The following is a 19,203-nucleotide window of genomic DNA, read 5'->3' on the forward strand; positions in this document are numbered from 1 at the left end:
CTCATTTGACCCAAAAGCTTGCATTTATATTACCTGTATTTTATTAATGCTTTCTTCCTCTACTCTGTTTTTTCTTCCTGATAAGAAAGGAAAATGCTTTCAAATGCCCATATGACGAGAAAACAAAGTTTTGAAAAGGAACAGAAAGGGAAGACAGATCTCTGCCCGGTTTCCTTGGCCCCTGCCTGGCTTTGCCTCACAGCCACGAGGCCAGGTGTCCGCTTCCTTCCTGCTGCCGTGCTTCTCGGACTCAGCGCACCGACCAGCTTGAATTGCTCGGTTTGTTCATTCACAAGCCTGCAAACGCTGAAGATTCCATATTCAGCAGGTCAAATTTGAGAGTTTTCTGAAATTAAAAAATTATCTTGTGTTTACTAGCCTGCCTTAAAATTAGGAATTTTGAGTCAACTAAAGTCTGTAAAAGAGGAAAGGGTATGTGTCAGAAATTTACATAGCACACTGGTCAATAGATATTTTATTATGTAGACCCAACAAGGAGGAAGCCTAGAAAATATAAAACCAACTTACTGCAGATCGTATCTAGTATAAAACAACTCATATTTCTCAGGCAAATATTTGACATTTCATGCAAGTAGCACATAAATGCAAATCGATAACTTTGGTTCATGTTTTGTAGCCTGGCAGTGTTCACGTTTCCGGACACCAGCGTGTGTTCGCCGTCACCTGTAAATATGGATGAAAAGTTATTTTCTGGTTGATTAGGAGCGTGCGCATCCGATGGTTTCATGCGGCTGACAGATGTCTGTGGGTAACAGATGTCTTGGTTCTTACAGGCTAATCGGCAAAGTGGAGGGAAGGGGATAATTAAAGGGGTGGGACGAGACACGGGGAAAGTGCAGTCTTGCTTGCGGGGAAACCCTAATAGACCTCCTCGTTACGGGTAATTACCTCCTCCTTCAACTTCATTTGCTATCTCTTTCCATATGACTCAAGTAGAGTATAATAGGAAAGTGTAAAATAAAGCAACGTAGGGCTGGACTAGTTTGCTAGCAACCAGATTTATCCTGTCATGGAATATCCTAGTATAATTGATTCATTTAAGAGCAGCTTTTTAAAAACCCCCACAAACAAACAAACTAGGAAAGCATACATCTAATCACTAATGGCAATGTATGTTTTAATTGGCAACACAAGGGTTCTACGTCGAGAATGGTTGACGTAAATACGGTTTAATTGTGTACCCAATGTGACCAGAGAGAGGCTTGGTGGGAAATGAAAAACGCCAGGCTGAATGCGCTGAATGTTAGATATACATCTTCGGCTCTTGTAACTTGCTGTTTGTTCTCTGTCAGTGCTATAGTCCTGCCAATTGACCTGGAATAAATGAGAACACTAAGCAGATGTTTAAAACCGTTCTCATCAACAAATTCTCAATTTTGTCAGTGTTTCCCATTGCGCAACATTTTAAAGCAAGGTGTCATTTGCTACGTCTTAGCTGTGTTACCTAGGTCTGCATTCTGCTTCTGGTTTCTACCTTTCACGATAAACTGAGGGTCATTTTATAGCCTGTTAAACAGTTAGGGAGTGTCCATATTATTCCTTGATGAGAACTATTATGTAATCATTTTTACAAGGAGCTAGTATTGCTTCGAAGAGAAAGTATCAGGTTAGGTACTCGGAAGCTTACGCGTAATACAAAACTCGGATAACCTGAAGACAAGGTTATTTATGCTTGATAGAAGGCACGCTATGGGCTTGTATGGGACCGCCTGTCTCCTCAGAAAGTGCGTAGGCAGAATTTGTTTTAAAAATATTCAGTGCTTTACAAGGTACTTAGGGCAGTGCAGATCAAAATCCCAGTTGTTAGTTGATTTTTCATTTCTTTCCACTGTCTTAGAATTACATTTTATTCACCATCGCTAGAACTTGGTGAGATGGGAGAATGGTTTCTGTCCCCATTTTAAAAATGTATCAGCTTGGGTAAAATAGAAGCAACATTGCTTGAGTAGTCTAACGACCACATTAATTCAGTCACTTGGTCTTTTTGAGCCTCATTTCGTTATCTGTAAGATGGGGAGAGTGACAGGTAGCACCCACAGTGGCACTGGGAATTATACGCAGTGATAAGCACACAAGAAACATATGTCTAGTTGTTGAACACTTTACGGGTGTGTTCGCTCAGCGGGTCTGTATTCCTTAGTTGCCTTGGTTTCCAGGTCAAGCTTCTCTTGGAAATAGAAAACTCCAGGGGACTCTGATGAGGAGTCTAGTAACAAATGGGCTGAGATTGTGTCAGGAGATTTATTCTTCCCAACTTCGGCCCCTAAAAATACGAGTCCGTCTCTTTATATCAAAGAGTGTTCCAGACTTTGTAATTGTGAAAATCCATCAATTATAAATTTATAAAATCTTATAATGTTGGGACCATATGAGACTTCAATATTTCTGGATCCATGACCACCCCCAGTTTATTTCTCATTTTCCGAGGAAGGCAGTGAGAGCCCATGAAATTCAGCATCTCCAAAGACAATCAGCGAGTGAGGGACAGAGCAGGGACTGGGGCCTTGATCTTTTCCTCACTTTTGTCTGGACCATCACCAGAGACCGCCCTGCTGTGGGTCTTTCTATCTAGGTTCTAGTGTGAACAGTTAAAAGAATGAAAATACTGAACTCACTGGGCAGAGCAGAAAGAGATGTATTTTTATGCCTTTAACATGGCCTGTGCACCCTAGTTCATTCAGCCATTCCTTTATGGATTACAAATGTATTTTTATTATTTGCGTAGGGCAACTGCCTTTCTCCCCTCTAGTAGGAAAAGAGATAGTCACTAATATTTACATAGTACTTTCTATGTACCAGGCACTGTTCTAAGGACTTTACATAGATTAACTAATTTATTCTTGATAACAACACTATGAAGAGGTATATTCTTATCTTTGATATAAGGAAATGGAGACACAGAGGGGCCACATAATGCCCAAGATTAAAAAGCTGTTATAACCAGGATTTGAAGTCCTTAGGTTAGAATTAGAAGATGCCAGAGGGATTTCACTTTCCAAAGGCACCTGGGTGGATGGACCCTCATGATATGAACTCTCTTTTATGCAAAGAAAGTGACTTAAAACTCAGATCACTTAGATTTAATATATCTAGTTCTACTGAATCCCAATCAATCCAGATTATAGATTGTGTGTTCTACCATATCACATAAATATCAACCACAGAGTATATTTATATTGACCACCATCGGAATAAATAGAAGAATGAGCTATTATGCTTGGTCCAATGTTGATAACAAAATAGGATTTCCTTTAATGTTTGTATTTCTCTTAGCACATAATAATAAAAATATTTATGGGGATGACATTTTGCTGGTCAAGAAAAATTATCAAAAGAAGAGATAATTTCTGTTAATCACTATGTAATTTTTTCTTTCTTCCTCATCCACTGATATAGGAATATTAGCCATATTTGCTCCTATGTTGGTATTTGAAGTTGAGCATATTAATTGCCATTTATGTATCAAATATTTTATAGGTATAAAATCAGCTCCAATTTGAATAATTTGTAATTTAAAGACTTTCATTTGAGTAAAAATGATTGCATCATAAAAGTCTGGATATTCAGATAATTGTGGGGGGAAGGCAGTTATGATTTTAGAAAAAGTTTATTAAAGTAAAAATACAAAAGGCTTATTCAGTATTGTATTATTTGAAAACAATGTGATTAAATAAAATTTAAATAAATTGCTCACAATCACTGGACTTTTCTGGCTGACAGATATTTTACATCAGAACAAAAGTACTGCAACACTTGGAGCATGTGAGTTAGTGTGTGTGTGTGTGTGTGTGTGTGTGTGTGTGTGTGTGTGTGTGTGTGAAGTGGGGAATGTGGAGGAAACTTGCGAGGTAAACAAATTAATTTGACAAAATCAATTTTTTGAAAGTTTTATTGCAGTAGAGATGTGAAATTCTATAATTGATGTGTTTTGCATTATTGAATAGATGTGTTCACTAAAGAAAATTGCCTGAAGGTCATGGTCTATGTTCAAATGACTCTCATTCTAAGCTTTATTCTTTAGTGAAGAGGGGGAAACATAATGGCTCATCATTGCTTTAAAGCCACTACAAGAATAACAATAATGTGAAATATCACAGCATATGCATATACTGTCTTTTTAGAGCTGTAAATATCTATGGTTAAGTTTGTGTTTAGCACATTCACTTAATAGATTATAGGAGAAAGAGTAAATGAACAGAAAAACTGCATCGTTTGGTTACACAGCTGCTGTAATCACACTTGAATGTTCTACAAGTTCTGCCAGACAGGCCCCCTTGGTTGCTGTGTTACTGTATCCTAGTGTTTCATAGGAGCTATTGATTTAGGAATGAGCTGATTAAGCTTAAGAAGGAGGGATTTAGACCGTGGATGAGAAAATGGTTTTAAAATATAATAGCAATAAATTCACAAAAAATCCAAACAAAGTAAATGATTGGGCAACCTGTTTAACCAAACACATGACTGAGAGAGAGGGAGTTAATGTGTTCAGCTTGTGTTTATCCAGTGCTCCCTCCCTCAATTTTCATCAAGATTGGATTGCTACACTTAAGTATTATGAAACAAATTTTCATGGTGTCTTTTGTATCTTAAAGCTTTTTTGCCTTATACTTTTCAGGACTGAAGTGTGTATGTCTTTTGTGTGACTCTTCAAACTTTACCTGCCAAACAGAAGGAGCATGTTGGGCTTCAGTTATGCTAACCAATGGAAAAGAACAGGTGATCAAGTCCTGTGTCTCACTCCCAGAATTAAATGCTCAAGTCTTCTGTCATAGTTCCAACAATGTTACCAAAACCGAATGCTGCTTCACAGATTTCTGCAACAACATAACACTGCACCTTCCAACAGGTAAGGGGTTTATCTTTGTTCATTCCAAGTTTAATTTTACTTTTGGGAAACCATACACATGGTAGAAATCAACCTGTTCTATGTTTCTCTAAACAAAATCTGTTTTACAGTCCCCACCCCCCCTTCCCCTTTGGACTGGTAAAATTGTCTAAAGCCTAGCTGAGTTTGATTTTTTAAAATTGTGCAAGACTGTCAAAACATTGACAACACATTATAATTTTGAAAAAATTTGTCCACGTGAATTATGTTTTTGGAAGTGATTAATGGACCTAAAGTAAATGTAAATTTTTATGGATTCTTTTAAAGGAAAGAAAGACATTTGTACACCAAGAAAAGAAAAAAGAGAAAAAAAGAGCAAAACTAAAAATTGTAGATTTCCAATGTTTATGGTGTCAGAATCTTTTTTTATGGATACTTTCTGCGTAGCTTCTTTATGTGCCCACACTCATGTGAGAACATTCATTAGCAGAAAGATATTAGTTGTTAAGATATATTCCTGCCTTCCCCCAATTTCATGGTGTTTTATCCCAATTTACAAAATAGTGAAAATCTTAATGTCACTTTTTATCAGCAATCTGGGATCTAAAACTTCGGGGGATATTCAAGAACAAGTAATTCAAACTAAAAACTAACTTATGACATGAAAATGTCATGTTAGTGAATCTTCTTCAATATTTATTAACACAATAATAATTCAGTGCTTATTGATAAGTTAATGTCTATACACAGATACATATTCTTCCTTGTAAATTAACATTTTAAGGTACTGTTATCTAATCTTAGGTGTTTGTATATCACCATATCAATATTTCACTATAGTATTTTTAACCTATTTTTAAAATAAATTGGTTGCTCCTCTTTTTTTACTGAATAACATTTATTTTATTCAGTACCTTGGAATCACTACCACAAATGAAAAGCCAGTTTACTTGCCATAAATTAAAGATAACTATGTAAATAAACAAACAAACATTTCTATTGTATTTCAGGGAATTTTATATATATATATATATATATATATATATATATATATATATACACACATATATAAATAAATATATATAAATATATATATATATATATATTTTTTTTTTAAAGACAGAAGGCATACTAGCACGAAGTGAGGCTTTTTGAGACATAACTAGAAAAACTAAGAACTAGAGAAGGAATCATCGTGTAATGTACTATCATGTTTGGTTTACCATTCCAATTCACCTCAAGAATCCTTAAAATCATTTCATGTATCACCACGGGTACTTGTTCAATTCTCTGGGAAAGAATGTGCTGTGAGGCATTACCTATATTATTGCATCCTCAGAAGTTATACTTGGCATATTTCATCCCTTAAAGCCACTTGCAGTCTTGCTTTTGTGGACTACACTTACCTTCTCTCAGATTCCGTAGATTCCTTGGTTTGGTAGTGATCTGAACACCGAATGTATTCTGGACACTTTTTTTCTTTATATTTTCTCCCCTGGTTATCTGTGGGCCAGAGATACCCTAAAGTGAGGGCTTCCTATGTTTGATGTTTGTCTAACCCATGACCAAGATCCAAAAGGTTAAGGAGGGGAAGGGGCGTCTACTCGTTAGTCTGTGGCAGTGGCCTCTTAAATGTGCCTTCTGAGTAATGAGTTACCTGCAAGACCACAGTCTGCCAGTAGCAGGGGTACAAGACAGTACTTTCACTGCAATAAAAGGACTTGGAGAACAAAATGGCTAATGTGCAGTTGAGCAAATCAAACCAGATGTACTTAGTGCATCGGGTATGCAGCTCTTTCCCCGCCCAACAAAAATTCAGCCCAACTACCGAGAAGCCTATATCCTACCCTCAAATGTAATAAGGGGCCAGTCTTTCTTTCAAAAAAACCAATTTTATTTGTGATCTAATTTAGATATAATGAAGCACACATATTTTAAGTGAACAATTTGATGAATTTGACACATATATATACAGTGGTATCTCGGTTTTCGAATGTCATCCGTTCCAGAGGACCGTTCAAGGTCTGAAACGTTCGAAAACCAAGAAATCCACAACCGACACATCTAAGCCTCAGGATCTTGCCCTCAGTGGAAGCTGTGTGGCATGTTCGACTTCCGAGGCGTGTTTGAAAACCGAAGCATTTACTTCTGGGTTTGTGGCATTCATAAGCCGAAATATTCATCAATGGAGATGTTTGAAAACCGAGGTACCACTGTACCACTACCGCAGTTTCATTACCTCAACATGATCTGTCAGTCCCCACTTTCGTTAAAGCTAGATGACTGATCTGTTTTTCACCACTGTCATAGATTTACCTTTCCTAGAGTTTCACATAAAAGGTGTCATATGGAACATATTTTGCATTTGGTTTCTTTCACTCAGCATGTTTTTGAGATTTATTCATGTCATTGGGTGTATCAGTAGCTTGTTCCTTTTTTGCCTCTGGGTAATGTCCCATTGTATGAATATACTACAGTCGGTTTTTGTTTTTATTCATCTACCTTTTGATGGGCAGTCAGGTTGTTTCCACTTGGGGACTGTTATTAACAATAAATAAGCTGCTATGAACATTCATGTGCAAGCCTTTAGATAGATGTTTTCACTTCTCTTGAGAAGATAACCTGAGTGACCTTGCAGGGCTATATGATATATACCTTTATACATATAATTTCCCAAATAGTTTCAAACCGTTGATACCATTTTACATCTCAGCAGAAATGTATGATAGTTCCAGTTGGTCCATATTCTTGCCAACACTTGGTATAATGAGTTTTTTTTTAAATGTTAGCTATTTAAGTGATTATACAGTGGCATTTCATTGTGGTTTCAGTTTGCATTTCCCTGATAACTAATGATGTTCAATTACTTTTACATGTGCATATTGGACATTTGTGCTTCTTCCTTTATAAAGTATTAAATCTTCTAGACATTTTAAAATTGTATTAACTTCTTATTGTTGAGTTCTCTTCGTGTTCTGAATATGAGTCCTTTATCAGATATGTGTATTAGGACTATTTTCTCCTATTCTGTGGATTGCCATTTTGTTTTCTTGAAGATTAAAATTTGATGAAGTCTGTGTTATCTTTCTGTTATCATGGTTCTCTGTTTTCATGTCCTAATTGAGAAGTCTTTACCCAAATGTTATAAATATTTTCTTTTATGGTTTCTTATAAAAATGTTTACATTTCAGCTTTTACATTTAGGTTTACGTTCAGTATCTTGGTTATTGTAGCTTTACAGTAAGTATTAAAATCAGGTCTTATGACCCCTCCAACTTTGTTCTTTTTCAAAATTGATTTGAGTGTTTTAAGTCCTTTGCATTTCCATTTAAATTTTAGAATCAGCTTGACAATTTTTACAAAACATATGCAGAGATATTGATTAGATTGAGTTGAATACATAAATTTATTTGGGGAGAATTAGTCATGTTAGCAACAATAAATCTTTTGATTCATGAACATGGTATGTTTTTCCATGTATTTGTTTTTTCTTCAGTTACTTCTGTGGTGTTTTGTAGTTATCAGCAAACAGGTCTTATGCATTATTCATTGAATTTATCTCTAAGTATTGTATGTTTTTGGATGCTATTGTGAATTGTTTTTAATATCTTAATTTCTAAATGTTAATTGCTAGTATATGAAAATTAATTTTGTGTATTCACCATATTTCCTACAAGTCTGCCAATTTATCTTATATTAGTTCTAGTAGATTTTTTTCAGATTTTTGACATTTTTACATATACAATCATCTGTGAATACAGACAGTTTTACATCTTCCACTCTGATCTGTATGCATTTTATTTCTTTCTCTTGCTTTTTGTCCCTGGCTAGCACTGCCAACATGATGAATAGGAGAGATGAGAGTGAAGTTCCTTATCTTTTTTCTGCTCCTGAGAGGAGTTCCTTCACACTTTTACCATTAAGTATGATGTTATTTAGTTTTTTTATAGATGCCTGTCATCTATGGAAGAAATTTACTTTTATTCCCAGTTTAGGGGAAAGTTTTTTTTGATCATGAATATTCAATTTTTTCAAGTGTTTTAATGAATTTATTGAGGTTACCAAATGATTTTTCTTTTTTAGTCTATTGGTATGATGGATTACATTAATTGATTTTTCAAATGTCATTTATAATAGGGAAGATATATGTTGTCTATCCAGTAATTAATCCTATGGGATATTTAACTCAATTCAAATTTTTTTTTTTTTTTACTTAAACTGAGATTTTTGTTGTTGTTGTTAAAGGAATTGTGTGGTAAATTGACATGAAATTAAATAAGACTGTATATGCAGTCATCATGTGGCAGGTTGTTCTCCCTGTGAGGCAGCACTAAGTGCTTATTAGCTGTATTTGGAACAGCAGCTGTTTGGAGAGGCTTTGGGAATCTCCAGGCTGAGTGCCGACACACCCAGTGCCAAGAACTTGCTGTTTCAGTGTCATCAGTGAGTGTGATTGATGTCCCCTCTGCCTAGCAGGGATTTATCAATTTTAAATGTGATCATATATATATATAGGAGCACTCTGAAAAATAGTGTGACATTTCTACAGTACTTAATACTCTGCATCACTTTCATGGGCCAAAGAAGGAAAGGTTGGGAGGTGATCAGAAGAAGCTGGAGAAAATCTGAGACATCCCTTTGAAGGAAGCCAAGTGGATCTTTGCCTCTTTGGCTCATTCATTCATCACCCCAGACTGTGGGGCCATCTCTGGAGAGCTGTCTTGATGTAGGTATGGTAACTCAGTCTTGTCGTATTTCAGCTGGCCCCCTTGTGTCCTCAGATCCTATGTGTAATCTTGGGCTATTGCTTACTTTCTTTGTGACAAAGTTCTTACCTGGAATACTGCTTGGGACATTTCTCTCCTCACTCCTCTCCCTCCTGGTTCTCTGGCAATTTGGAGATTGGAGCACCGTAGGGGCTCACTCTCGCCCTCCTAAAAAGCCTCTTACGTGTTTGACTAGTTCCGAAAGCCTTAGACTAGTGACTTTCATACATGTTTTCATTGTGACACACAGGCAGACATACATTTTACATAATTTCCCCCAACTTGCATTCACACACAACTGAAACAAGAATTTTACAATATATTCTTACCATTAAAATGTGTGAGGTACTCTATACTCTTTCATGCTCTTTCATTAAGTAAAAATATTGGTCAGAACCCACTAATAGATTATGTTTACAGTTTAAAAAACACTGTTTTAGTTGATATTTAAAATGTGGTGATTTTAAATGGAGCAAAGACATTTATTATTTTAATTTAGTAGTAAAATATCTATTAAGAATCTATTAATTTCAAATGTTTTTCTTTTAAATGACCTTTTTATTTTAAATCCTCACCTGAGGACATTTTTTCCATTGCAGGATAATTTTTCCATTGCTTTTCAGAGAGAGTAGAAGTGGGGGGGGGGGGGGGAGAGAAACAGCAATGTGAGAGAGACACATCAATTGGTTGCCTCCCACCTACTCTCTGATGGGGGCCGGGGGTTGAGCCTGCAACCAAGGTACCTGCTTTTGGCCGGAATTAAATCTGGGACCCTTCAGTCCTCGGGCTGAGGCTCTAACCACTGAAGCAAACTTGCCAGGGCTTAAATGGCCTTTTAAAAAACCTTCTTACCCATTCACTTTCAAGATTAAATTGCATTAGACTTAAGTCTAATTAATTCATATTTTTGTAAGCAGTATTTGATTTAGATCATATTAAATTCAGTCACTTGCCCTTAAAATATACTTTCTTCTCTGACATTGCCTATGGGTTTAATTTTTAGATGTTAATAATTTATTGATAGAAATAATTTTATAGTTTGGTAGACATATAACAACTTGCCCTCTTCCCTGAAACTTATTGAAGTAGATATCTTTGATGTCACTGGAGTGACCATCCAAGTTCAACTGTTATCACAAAAATTTAGAGGATTTTTTTCTATGTAAAACTTGAAAGGCAACAACCATTTCCAGAAACAGCCATTTATTTGAATAGTGCTTTGAGTTCATGTCCCTACTAACAGCAAATATGTTATTATTTTCACAAAACAGAGTATTGAATACTGAAAAATTAAATATAGACTATGGAAATCAGTTAAGAAACAGAAGCATATATATTTTATATAGTGCTCCCTAATTTCTTCTTCCTCTTTATTTTTATGCCAGATAAGAATATCTATCTTCAATTCTAAAAATATCTGCCCACGTTTCTGGATGCTACTTTTCTTGCTCTGAATCCAGTGACCTTTGATCTAATACTCTCAGGGGTCATTAATATACAGTAACTTGTACAGATTGTCTACTCTTAGCTTTTTCTGAAATTAGGAGAGAAGCCACATTGGTGGAAAAATTCACCTCCAAAAGTAAATGATGTATTCTTAACTCTTCAAGAATATTCTGTTTCAAAAATAAAAGATTTATCTAAATAATGTGCACTTTGGGGGGTAGGGGGCACAAGGTAGAGTAAACAAATAATAAGTGAAAAAGTTCCATTCGCATAGGAAGATGTTTTGGGGGGTTTTTATACAATGGGTTCTGTCTGTGAGTCCTCTAATAAGTTCTCCTCAGTTCTTCTCACAATCCCTTCACTGATTTTGCATAAGTTGGGCCTTCTGTAGCTATTCCCCATGCCTCTTAAATTCCTTTTCTCATATTTGAATCTCTGATAATTTCAGTATTTATAGCTTCTGTGAGTTTGAATCTGCTGTTTTTGATTCTACTGGCTCATATTCTTAGTGGCTGCTTTTCTTGTGTGTTTTGTGATTTTTGATTATGACAATCTTTTTGGGGACCTTATCTGGAGGAAACTTTTGTTTTTTTAATTTCTCTTTATTGTTGAAAGTATTAAAAATGTCCCCCTTTCCCCCGCGTTTATCCCCTCCCCCAACACCCCTCCCCCCAGCCTTCACCCCACTATTGTCTGTGTCCATTGGTTATGCATATATGCATATAAGTTCTTTGGTTAATCTCTCCCCACCCACCTTCCCTCTGAGATTCATCGATCTGTTCCATGCTTCTATGTCTCTGGATCTATTTTGTTCATCTATTTATTTTGTTCATTAGATTCCACATATAAGTAAGATCATGTGATACTTGTCTTTCTTTGACTGGCTTATTTCACTTGGCGTGATACTCTCCAGGTCCCACCATGCTGTCTCAAAGGGTAAGGGATCCTTCATTTTTACAGATATATAGTATTCCACTGTGTAAATGTCCAAGAAGGTGCTTGATATGATTTCAATCTTCTTGAACATGCAGACTTTTATGTCCTAATATGTAGTCTGTCTTTGAGAATGTCCATGTGCACTTGAGGAGAATGCCTTTTCTGCAGCTTTGGAGTGGAATGATCTGTAAATGTCAGTTAAATCCATCTGATCCAGTGTGTCATTTAGAGTCACTGTTTCCTTGTTGGTTTTTTGTTTGAAAGATCTATCCAGTAAGTTTGGTGGGGTGTTAAAGTCCCCTAATATGACTATATTGCTGTTGACCTCTCTTTTAAAGTCCTCCAGAAAGTCCTCCCCCCCCCCACCCCCCAGCCTATGTGACTCTTTTGTTCTGAGGTGGGTCTCATGTAGACAGCATATATTTGGGTCTTGTTTTCTTATCCATTCAGCTGCCCTATGTCTTTTGATTGGAACATTTAATCCATTTATATTTAAGATTATTATTGATAGGTACTTATCTATTGCCATTTTATTCCTTTATGCCTATGTTTCTCAATCTCTCTATTTCAATTTCTTTTTACAGCAGTCTCTTTAACATTTCTTACAATGCTGGTTTGGTGGTGATAAATTCCTTCAGCTTTTTTTTGTCTAGAAAGTTTTTTATTTCACCATCTATTTTGAATGATAGCTTTGCTGAACAGAGTATTCTTGGTTTCAGATCCTTGCTTTGTATTACCTTGAATACTTCATGCCATTCCTTTCTGGCTTATAGAGTGTCTGGTCAGAAATCAGCTGACAGCCTTATGGGAGCTCCTTTTTAGGTAACAGCTTGCTTTTCTCTTGTTGCCTTTAAGACTCTTTGTCTTGGATTTTTGGCATTTTAATTATGATGTGCCTGGGCATGGGCCTCTTTGAGTTTTTCTTGCTTGGGACTCTTTGTGCCTCCTGAACTTGTGTGACTTTTTTCTTGATCAGTTTAGGGAAGTGTTCTACCATTATTTCTTCAAACAGGTCCTCTAACCCTTGCTTACTTTCGACCTCTTCTGCCACTCTGGAAGAAACTTTTGAGCCTATATTTAAAATGTGTTCCTCCAGAGAAGATTTATATTAGCTTCTGTCAGATATCTGGGGTGATGTTTTGATTAAGTTGTGTTTTTCTTTTGGCCTGCCTGTATGGGTACACACATGTGGTAAGGAACTCTTGAAAAGACTTTTTTTGTTGTTCTGTACTCAAAATCAAGTTTGAGACAGACAAATATGTACACTGTCTCTCTCTGCACACCATGTTCTCTTTTGTTTTGTTTTCAATGTAATGCCATTAATAATTTCCTACTTTATACAAGGACCTCTAATCTGACCTTTCATTATTTTAAGAACCAGTTTTTTAATATAATGTTTTTATTGATTTTTTTTTTTTAGAGAGAGAGGAAGGGAAAGGGAGAAAGAGAGAGAGAAACATTGATCAATTGCCTCCTGCATGCCCCCCTACTGGGGATTGAGCCCACAACCTGGGCATGTGCCCTGACCAGGAATCAAACTGGCAACCTTTTGATGCACTGGATGATGCCCAAACAACTGAACCACACTGGCCAGGGCAAGAACCAGTTTTTATCTCCTGATCTTGTGAATCAGCCTGGTAAACTAAGCACTTAACCACCAAGAACTGGCCGATGCTTCCAGGGTATATGGCAACCCTTGTGCTTAAGCACCTCTCTCAATTTGCACTTTATTTTTGCCTGCTGAACAATTTTTTTTTTTATTTTTCCACCAGCTTAATCATGTAACAGAAAAAATGTTTTTCATTTATAGTTTATTCAGCATTTTTGTTTGTGCTATATCAAGAAGAGTGTCTGTGGACATTTAAGTGTAAGTTGGCAGAAATGGAAATTCCAGGACAGTTTATTTTTGAAAAGATGCTGTCATAATTATCTATCCATCTGGAAGAAAACAGGGCTGTACAACAGTGTCATACCATATACAAAAATAAATTACAGCTCAATTAAATATCTAATTGTGAAATGCAAAACAATTTAAATGTCAGAGAAAAATTTAGAAAAAAAGATTTTTGTGACTTTATCGTGTGAAGGCTGTTCTTAAATTAGAGGAAATCCAACTGCTATAAAAGGAAAAGATAAATATAATTGACTATATGCAAAGTAAACTAAAAATGAATGATGAAAGATAACATAAATCAAAGATAAATTAAATATGGGAGAGAAATATTTGTAGCATATATGACTGGAAAAGTGGTAACTACTTATAAGGTTGGTTCTGTGATTTACTAACGCAGAGACTCAATAAAGTCACCAGCCTACTTCCAGATTTCTTGTTATATGAATCAGTGAACACGCTTATTATTTAAGATATTATTTTCTAACTTTCTGATACTTTTATCTGATAGTTTTATTGTCATGTGTGTCTTTTGTTTCTAATAAGGAAAATCTTGGGTTTTGTTATTAGGGATCTCGAGGTTCAAGGAAGACAAAAGTTAAGAAACACTGTTTCCCCAAATTGGGTTGAAAAGATGCTGGCATAATTATCTATCCATCTGGAAACTTCTGTGTTTAGCAGAGATATCAAAACTCTCTGTCCTTATTGTGAGTGTAAAGCAGATATAAGCCTGTCTTCTTGTAATCCCAGGGAGGAAGCTTGGGCTTATGATTAAGCAGAGCAGGGAAAAAAGAAAAAGAAGGAGAGAGAGAGAGAGAGGAGGGAGGGAGGGAAAGAGACAGAGAGAGAGAAAGACAGAAAAAAAGGAAGGAAGAAAGAAAAGGAAAGAGAAGAAACAACAAGAAAACAAACAATAAACCTTGTGTCTGAGAAGCTGTCAATATAGCCTGTCCATCACACAGATTTTGGGCTTAATTCCTCTTACCTGAGTGGTTCAGGGACTCTCCAGAGGAGAAACGTTCTTTAAGGCAGTTCCAGACTGTTAGTTCCCCCAGTTGCGTGCTAGAAGAACATACAAACTATCTATAGGAAGGCACTTTAATATTAGGCCACAAGAGACACAACAAACACTTTCCAAGGACATGAGTAGTATGTAGTAAAGAACAGGAACCCCAAGCAAACAGGGATGTAAGACAGCATGAGCATGAACCAGCAGAATAGAGAGCACAGCAGAAACAGATCGCAAAGGTTTCATATGTTAGAATTATTGCACAATAATTGTAGATCAACTACTCTTCTAGTTAAAAAAAACAACCAAAGACAAGTTTAGAAATATTTTCAGAAGATTTTGTATGCAGTATATAGAGAATAATAATGGAAAATATGGAAGAGAGAATGACAAATAGAGGAAAACATAAGAAGGTTTGATCTTTTTTTTTTTTTTAATAGTGGTCCATAAAGAGAAACAAGAACAAACTGGGCAAAAGTAATATCTTTAAAGACAATAGCTCAGAAATTTCCAGAATTGATGAACAAATCCAAGAAATTTAGTGAAGATGAAGAGGACACATAAAAATAAATCCAAACCTTGACATAGCATAGTAAAACTGCAGAACACCAAGGACAGGGAAATGTTAAAAGTTGACAGACAAAAAGGTAAATGAAATTCAAAGGAATTACAGAAGAACTTAATTTGTTTTAAAACATAAAGTAAAAAGAGAAAAAATGGAATTATATCTTCAATATTCTGAAATAAAATAACAGGCAGTCCAGGATTCTATACCCAGCAAAAATATCTTTGAAGAATGAGGTAAAGGTAAATACATTTTCAAAGAAACAGGAATAGGTGAGTTTGACATTATCAGATTCTTTGATAAAGGAAATTCTAAAGGATATATTTCAGGTAGAAAGAAACTAATACCAAAACTCTGACATGCAAAGAGGAATGAAAAGCAAAGAAAGTGATAAATATGTGAATAATTCTAAAGAATATTAGTCTGTTATATCAGTGTTTTATGGGGTTTTAAAAAAAGTGACAGAATAGGCATTCCATATAAAAATAGCATATAACATATGTCAGGAGGGGGGTTAAATGAGTTAAAATTTTCTAGGGGCCTTGTTTTGTCTAAGAGGACAATAAAGATATTGTTCAGCTTTATGCTTTAAATGTACTTGTCATTTCTAAGTTAATCCTAAAGAATAGACTGTGACTATGTTCCCTCTAATCCACAATAAATAAAAATGGAATAATTAAGAAAAAGAAGTAAAAAAAAAAAGAGAGAGAGGAGAGAAAAGGAAGCAAGCACACAATAGATGTAACATAAAGTATCCAAATATGTCAGTAATACTTAAATGTAAATAATTTAATGGAAGTAGACAAAACATTTCAGTTAATAAACAATGATTATTATATGGGATAATCCAATTTAATTTTTAAAATGTATTGAAAGTTTATAGAAATGTTAAAATTATTGTGATGGAAAAGATAGGCCATGCACAATTAAACAAAAATGTTGATTTATTTATATTAAGAGCAGACAAAATAAACTTTAAGGTAAAAAACAGAGTAAAAAAGGGTCACTTTGTAATAATTAAAATTTAAATTTACCAGGGATTCTTAATAAATTTAAATTTCTGTGTGCTAAAGAACATGGTCTCAAAAATAAGGAAAATATTTACAGATCTATAAGGACAAATAGAGAAGTTCACAATCTCAAAAGGAGATTTTTAATACACCACTATGCTGGTAATTGATAGAAGTAGATTTAAAAAATTAATAAGACTATATAAGGTTGAAATGACATGATTAATAACAACCTAATTTTTTAGAACATTATAATTTACCAAACTTGAATAGTCTTATGACATTAAAGAACTTGAATGAGTAGTTTGTAAAATGGCAGTAAAAATATATACCCATAAACAGAATTTTAAAGCCCAAGAGGCTCTAACAGAAAATTTTGCTAAGCTTCTAGGAAGAAATATTCTTGTACAAACTCATCCAAAACATAGATAAAGAAGAAACACTCCTTACCTCATTTTATGCATAACCTTGATATGAAAACCCAGCAAAGACAAGATGAGAAAAGAAATCACAAGCCATTCTCATTCATGAACACGTATGTAAATATCCCAACTTGAACATGGAACCATATAGAAAAAGGGGTTCTGGGAACCACAGTACAAGGGCAAGGAAATGAGCATTCTCTGAATCAGGATAATGGTTACTCTGGGGATAAAGTTGTGATCATGTTAGGGTATTTCAGAGTGGGGTTATGGGGGACTGGGGGGGTGGGAATTTATATATTTCTATACTCAATCTATAAACATATCATGTGTACTTTTCTGTATATTATATATCCAACAAAAGAACACAACATCATTTTTAAAGTAAATTTTGAGTGTAGTAAATTTATGGAAATATACACATTCTATTAACATCTGGAGTTGAGATTGGAGAGCTATCTGGCTAAGGACATTATGTAACCCTTTTCTTATCAATTCTTACACTGGCCTGTTTTGTTGCACATATGTTCTTTTCCTAATGAAAAATATCTAATGGATGAATCAGAGTTTACTATGAGTATAAATAAGTGTTTCAAAGATATCTAGTTTCTTCCAATACCCATTTAGTAGCAGAACCTAGACTTTTAACTGGTTGTATGGCTGTCCATCTAACAGTATTTTCAGCTACCCACACAGGTAAGTGTGGCCGTATGACTGAGTTCTGGCCAATGAGATGAGTGGTGTGTTTCGGAGAACTTTTAAGAAGACTCTGAGACAGAGCTGGCACATTACTATGCCCTCCTCCATCACACTGCCTGGAAGTAAAGGGTGGAGTCCTAGCAGCTGCCTGAGGCCATGGGGGTAATGGCTACACCGCAGGGATGGCAACAAGGCAGACGGAAGGAGCCTGACCGAACACTTCAGGCAGCCACACTGCTAACATTGGACTACCCGTCTTCCAGTTCCTTTTACATGAAGGAAAAGGGAAAACTTCTCTCTAGTTTCCTCTGTTATTTGTAGCTAAAGCCAATTCTAACGAACATGGAAACAGCAAAACAGGTCATCCAGAGTTTTATCTACTTTGTACCTGGCCTACAGACAAGTTTTGTTTGATCAACATAGTTTCTGGAAAATAGAAGTGAATTTTTTATAATGTTAAAAATGAAGAGTCTTAAAATGAAAATCCTGATGTGTCCTGAAAAATCAGGAGATTTGGCATCGTCGATGTCTTTCTCTTCTTACCAGTTGGCTGAAACTGCAGTGACTGACCCTTCCTTATTGGGCATGGGCTTTCTCTCTTCATTCATTTATTCAGTATGTAGTGAGCTTATAGCCACAAGCCCAGACCTCTCACTATAATAGTTTAGTATATTTTCTTTCTTAGTATAGTTGTGTTACACTGTTTAGTACAAGTTTCTACCTTACTTTTCTCCCTTATTATTAAAACATACTTTCAATAATGCTGTTTTCCTATGTGAAGGAATCACATTTTGTTGCTTGATTCTTTCATGGCTGGATTGCATTTCGGTTTGTAACAGAAATGATTTCTCCATCCTGGCTAGTGTGGCTCAGTTGGCTGGGCGTCATCCCATGCACCAGCAGATTGCTGGTTCCATTCCTGGTCAGGGCACATGCCTGGGTTGTGGGCCCGATTCCCAGTGGGGGGCGTGCAGGAAGCAGCCGATCTATGCCTCGCTCTCACACCAATGTTTCTCTCTCTCTCCCTCCCTCTCCTTTCCTCTCTCTTTAAAAATCAGTAAAAAAAATCTAGAAAAAAGTATTTCTGGTTGAGTCTAGGTGACATCAGACAAATGCTTAGACAAACAGTGGTGATATCATGTAGCATTAAGGGTACTCTAAAACTGTATGAAAATTCATCCAGGATAAGGTCAAGAAACCTGAGTTAGAGAAGTTGGTTATTTATAGGGTTAATTTTTATAGGAATTGCTATTTAGTTCCTGCTTGCACTAATTACTACCCTTCATATGGAAATAGACTATTCAACAAAAACATTCAAGTTCCTGGTATCTTTGTTCCCATTTTGCTCCCAAAACATACAGTGCTTGGAAGGGTAAGTGTAGTAATAATTTCTGATTTTTCCTTTCAGATTTCAGCACACTGTTTTAATAATGCTATTATATTTTTGACTAATTCAAATAATTAGTTTCAATAAAGAAAATACACGCACAATATTAAAATGTAGGTGCTTTATTAACCTCAGTACAATTTCCACCTTCCTGTTCTGTTCTCAGTTGTGTCAAGATAAAAAGAAAACATTATTTGAATCAGTTAGAGTAGGTGAACAATGAATA

The 19,203-nt window shown here is 35.6% G+C and overlaps 1 protein-coding gene across 3 annotated transcripts in view; it reads left to right on the forward strand.

Moving 5' to 3' along the window:
• The first annotated feature begins 4,644 nt into the window (after positions 1-4,644).
• The window catches only part of ACVR1C (activin A receptor type 1C), a 36,773-nt gene continuing 22,214 nt past the window's right edge, over positions 4,645-19,203 (forward strand). For 2 of the 3 annotated variants that reach the window (XM_087819430.1, XM_087819431.1), the window contains exon 1: positions 4,645-4,867. In XM_087819430.1, the coding sequence (XP_087675556.1) occupies positions 4,714-4,867 (154 nt within the window). In that variant the 5' untranslated portion in view covers positions 4,645-4,713. The remainder of the gene's footprint in view (positions 4,868-19,203) is intronic. The other variant, XM_016201827.2, reaches the window with a different exon arrangement.

This window comes from Miniopterus natalensis, chromosome 8, assembly GCF_054644295.1.
Source record: "Miniopterus natalensis isolate mMinNat1 chromosome 8, mMinNat1.hap1, whole genome shotgun sequence".
Classification (NCBI taxonomy): Eukaryota; Metazoa; Chordata; class Mammalia; order Chiroptera; family Miniopteridae; genus Miniopterus; species Miniopterus natalensis.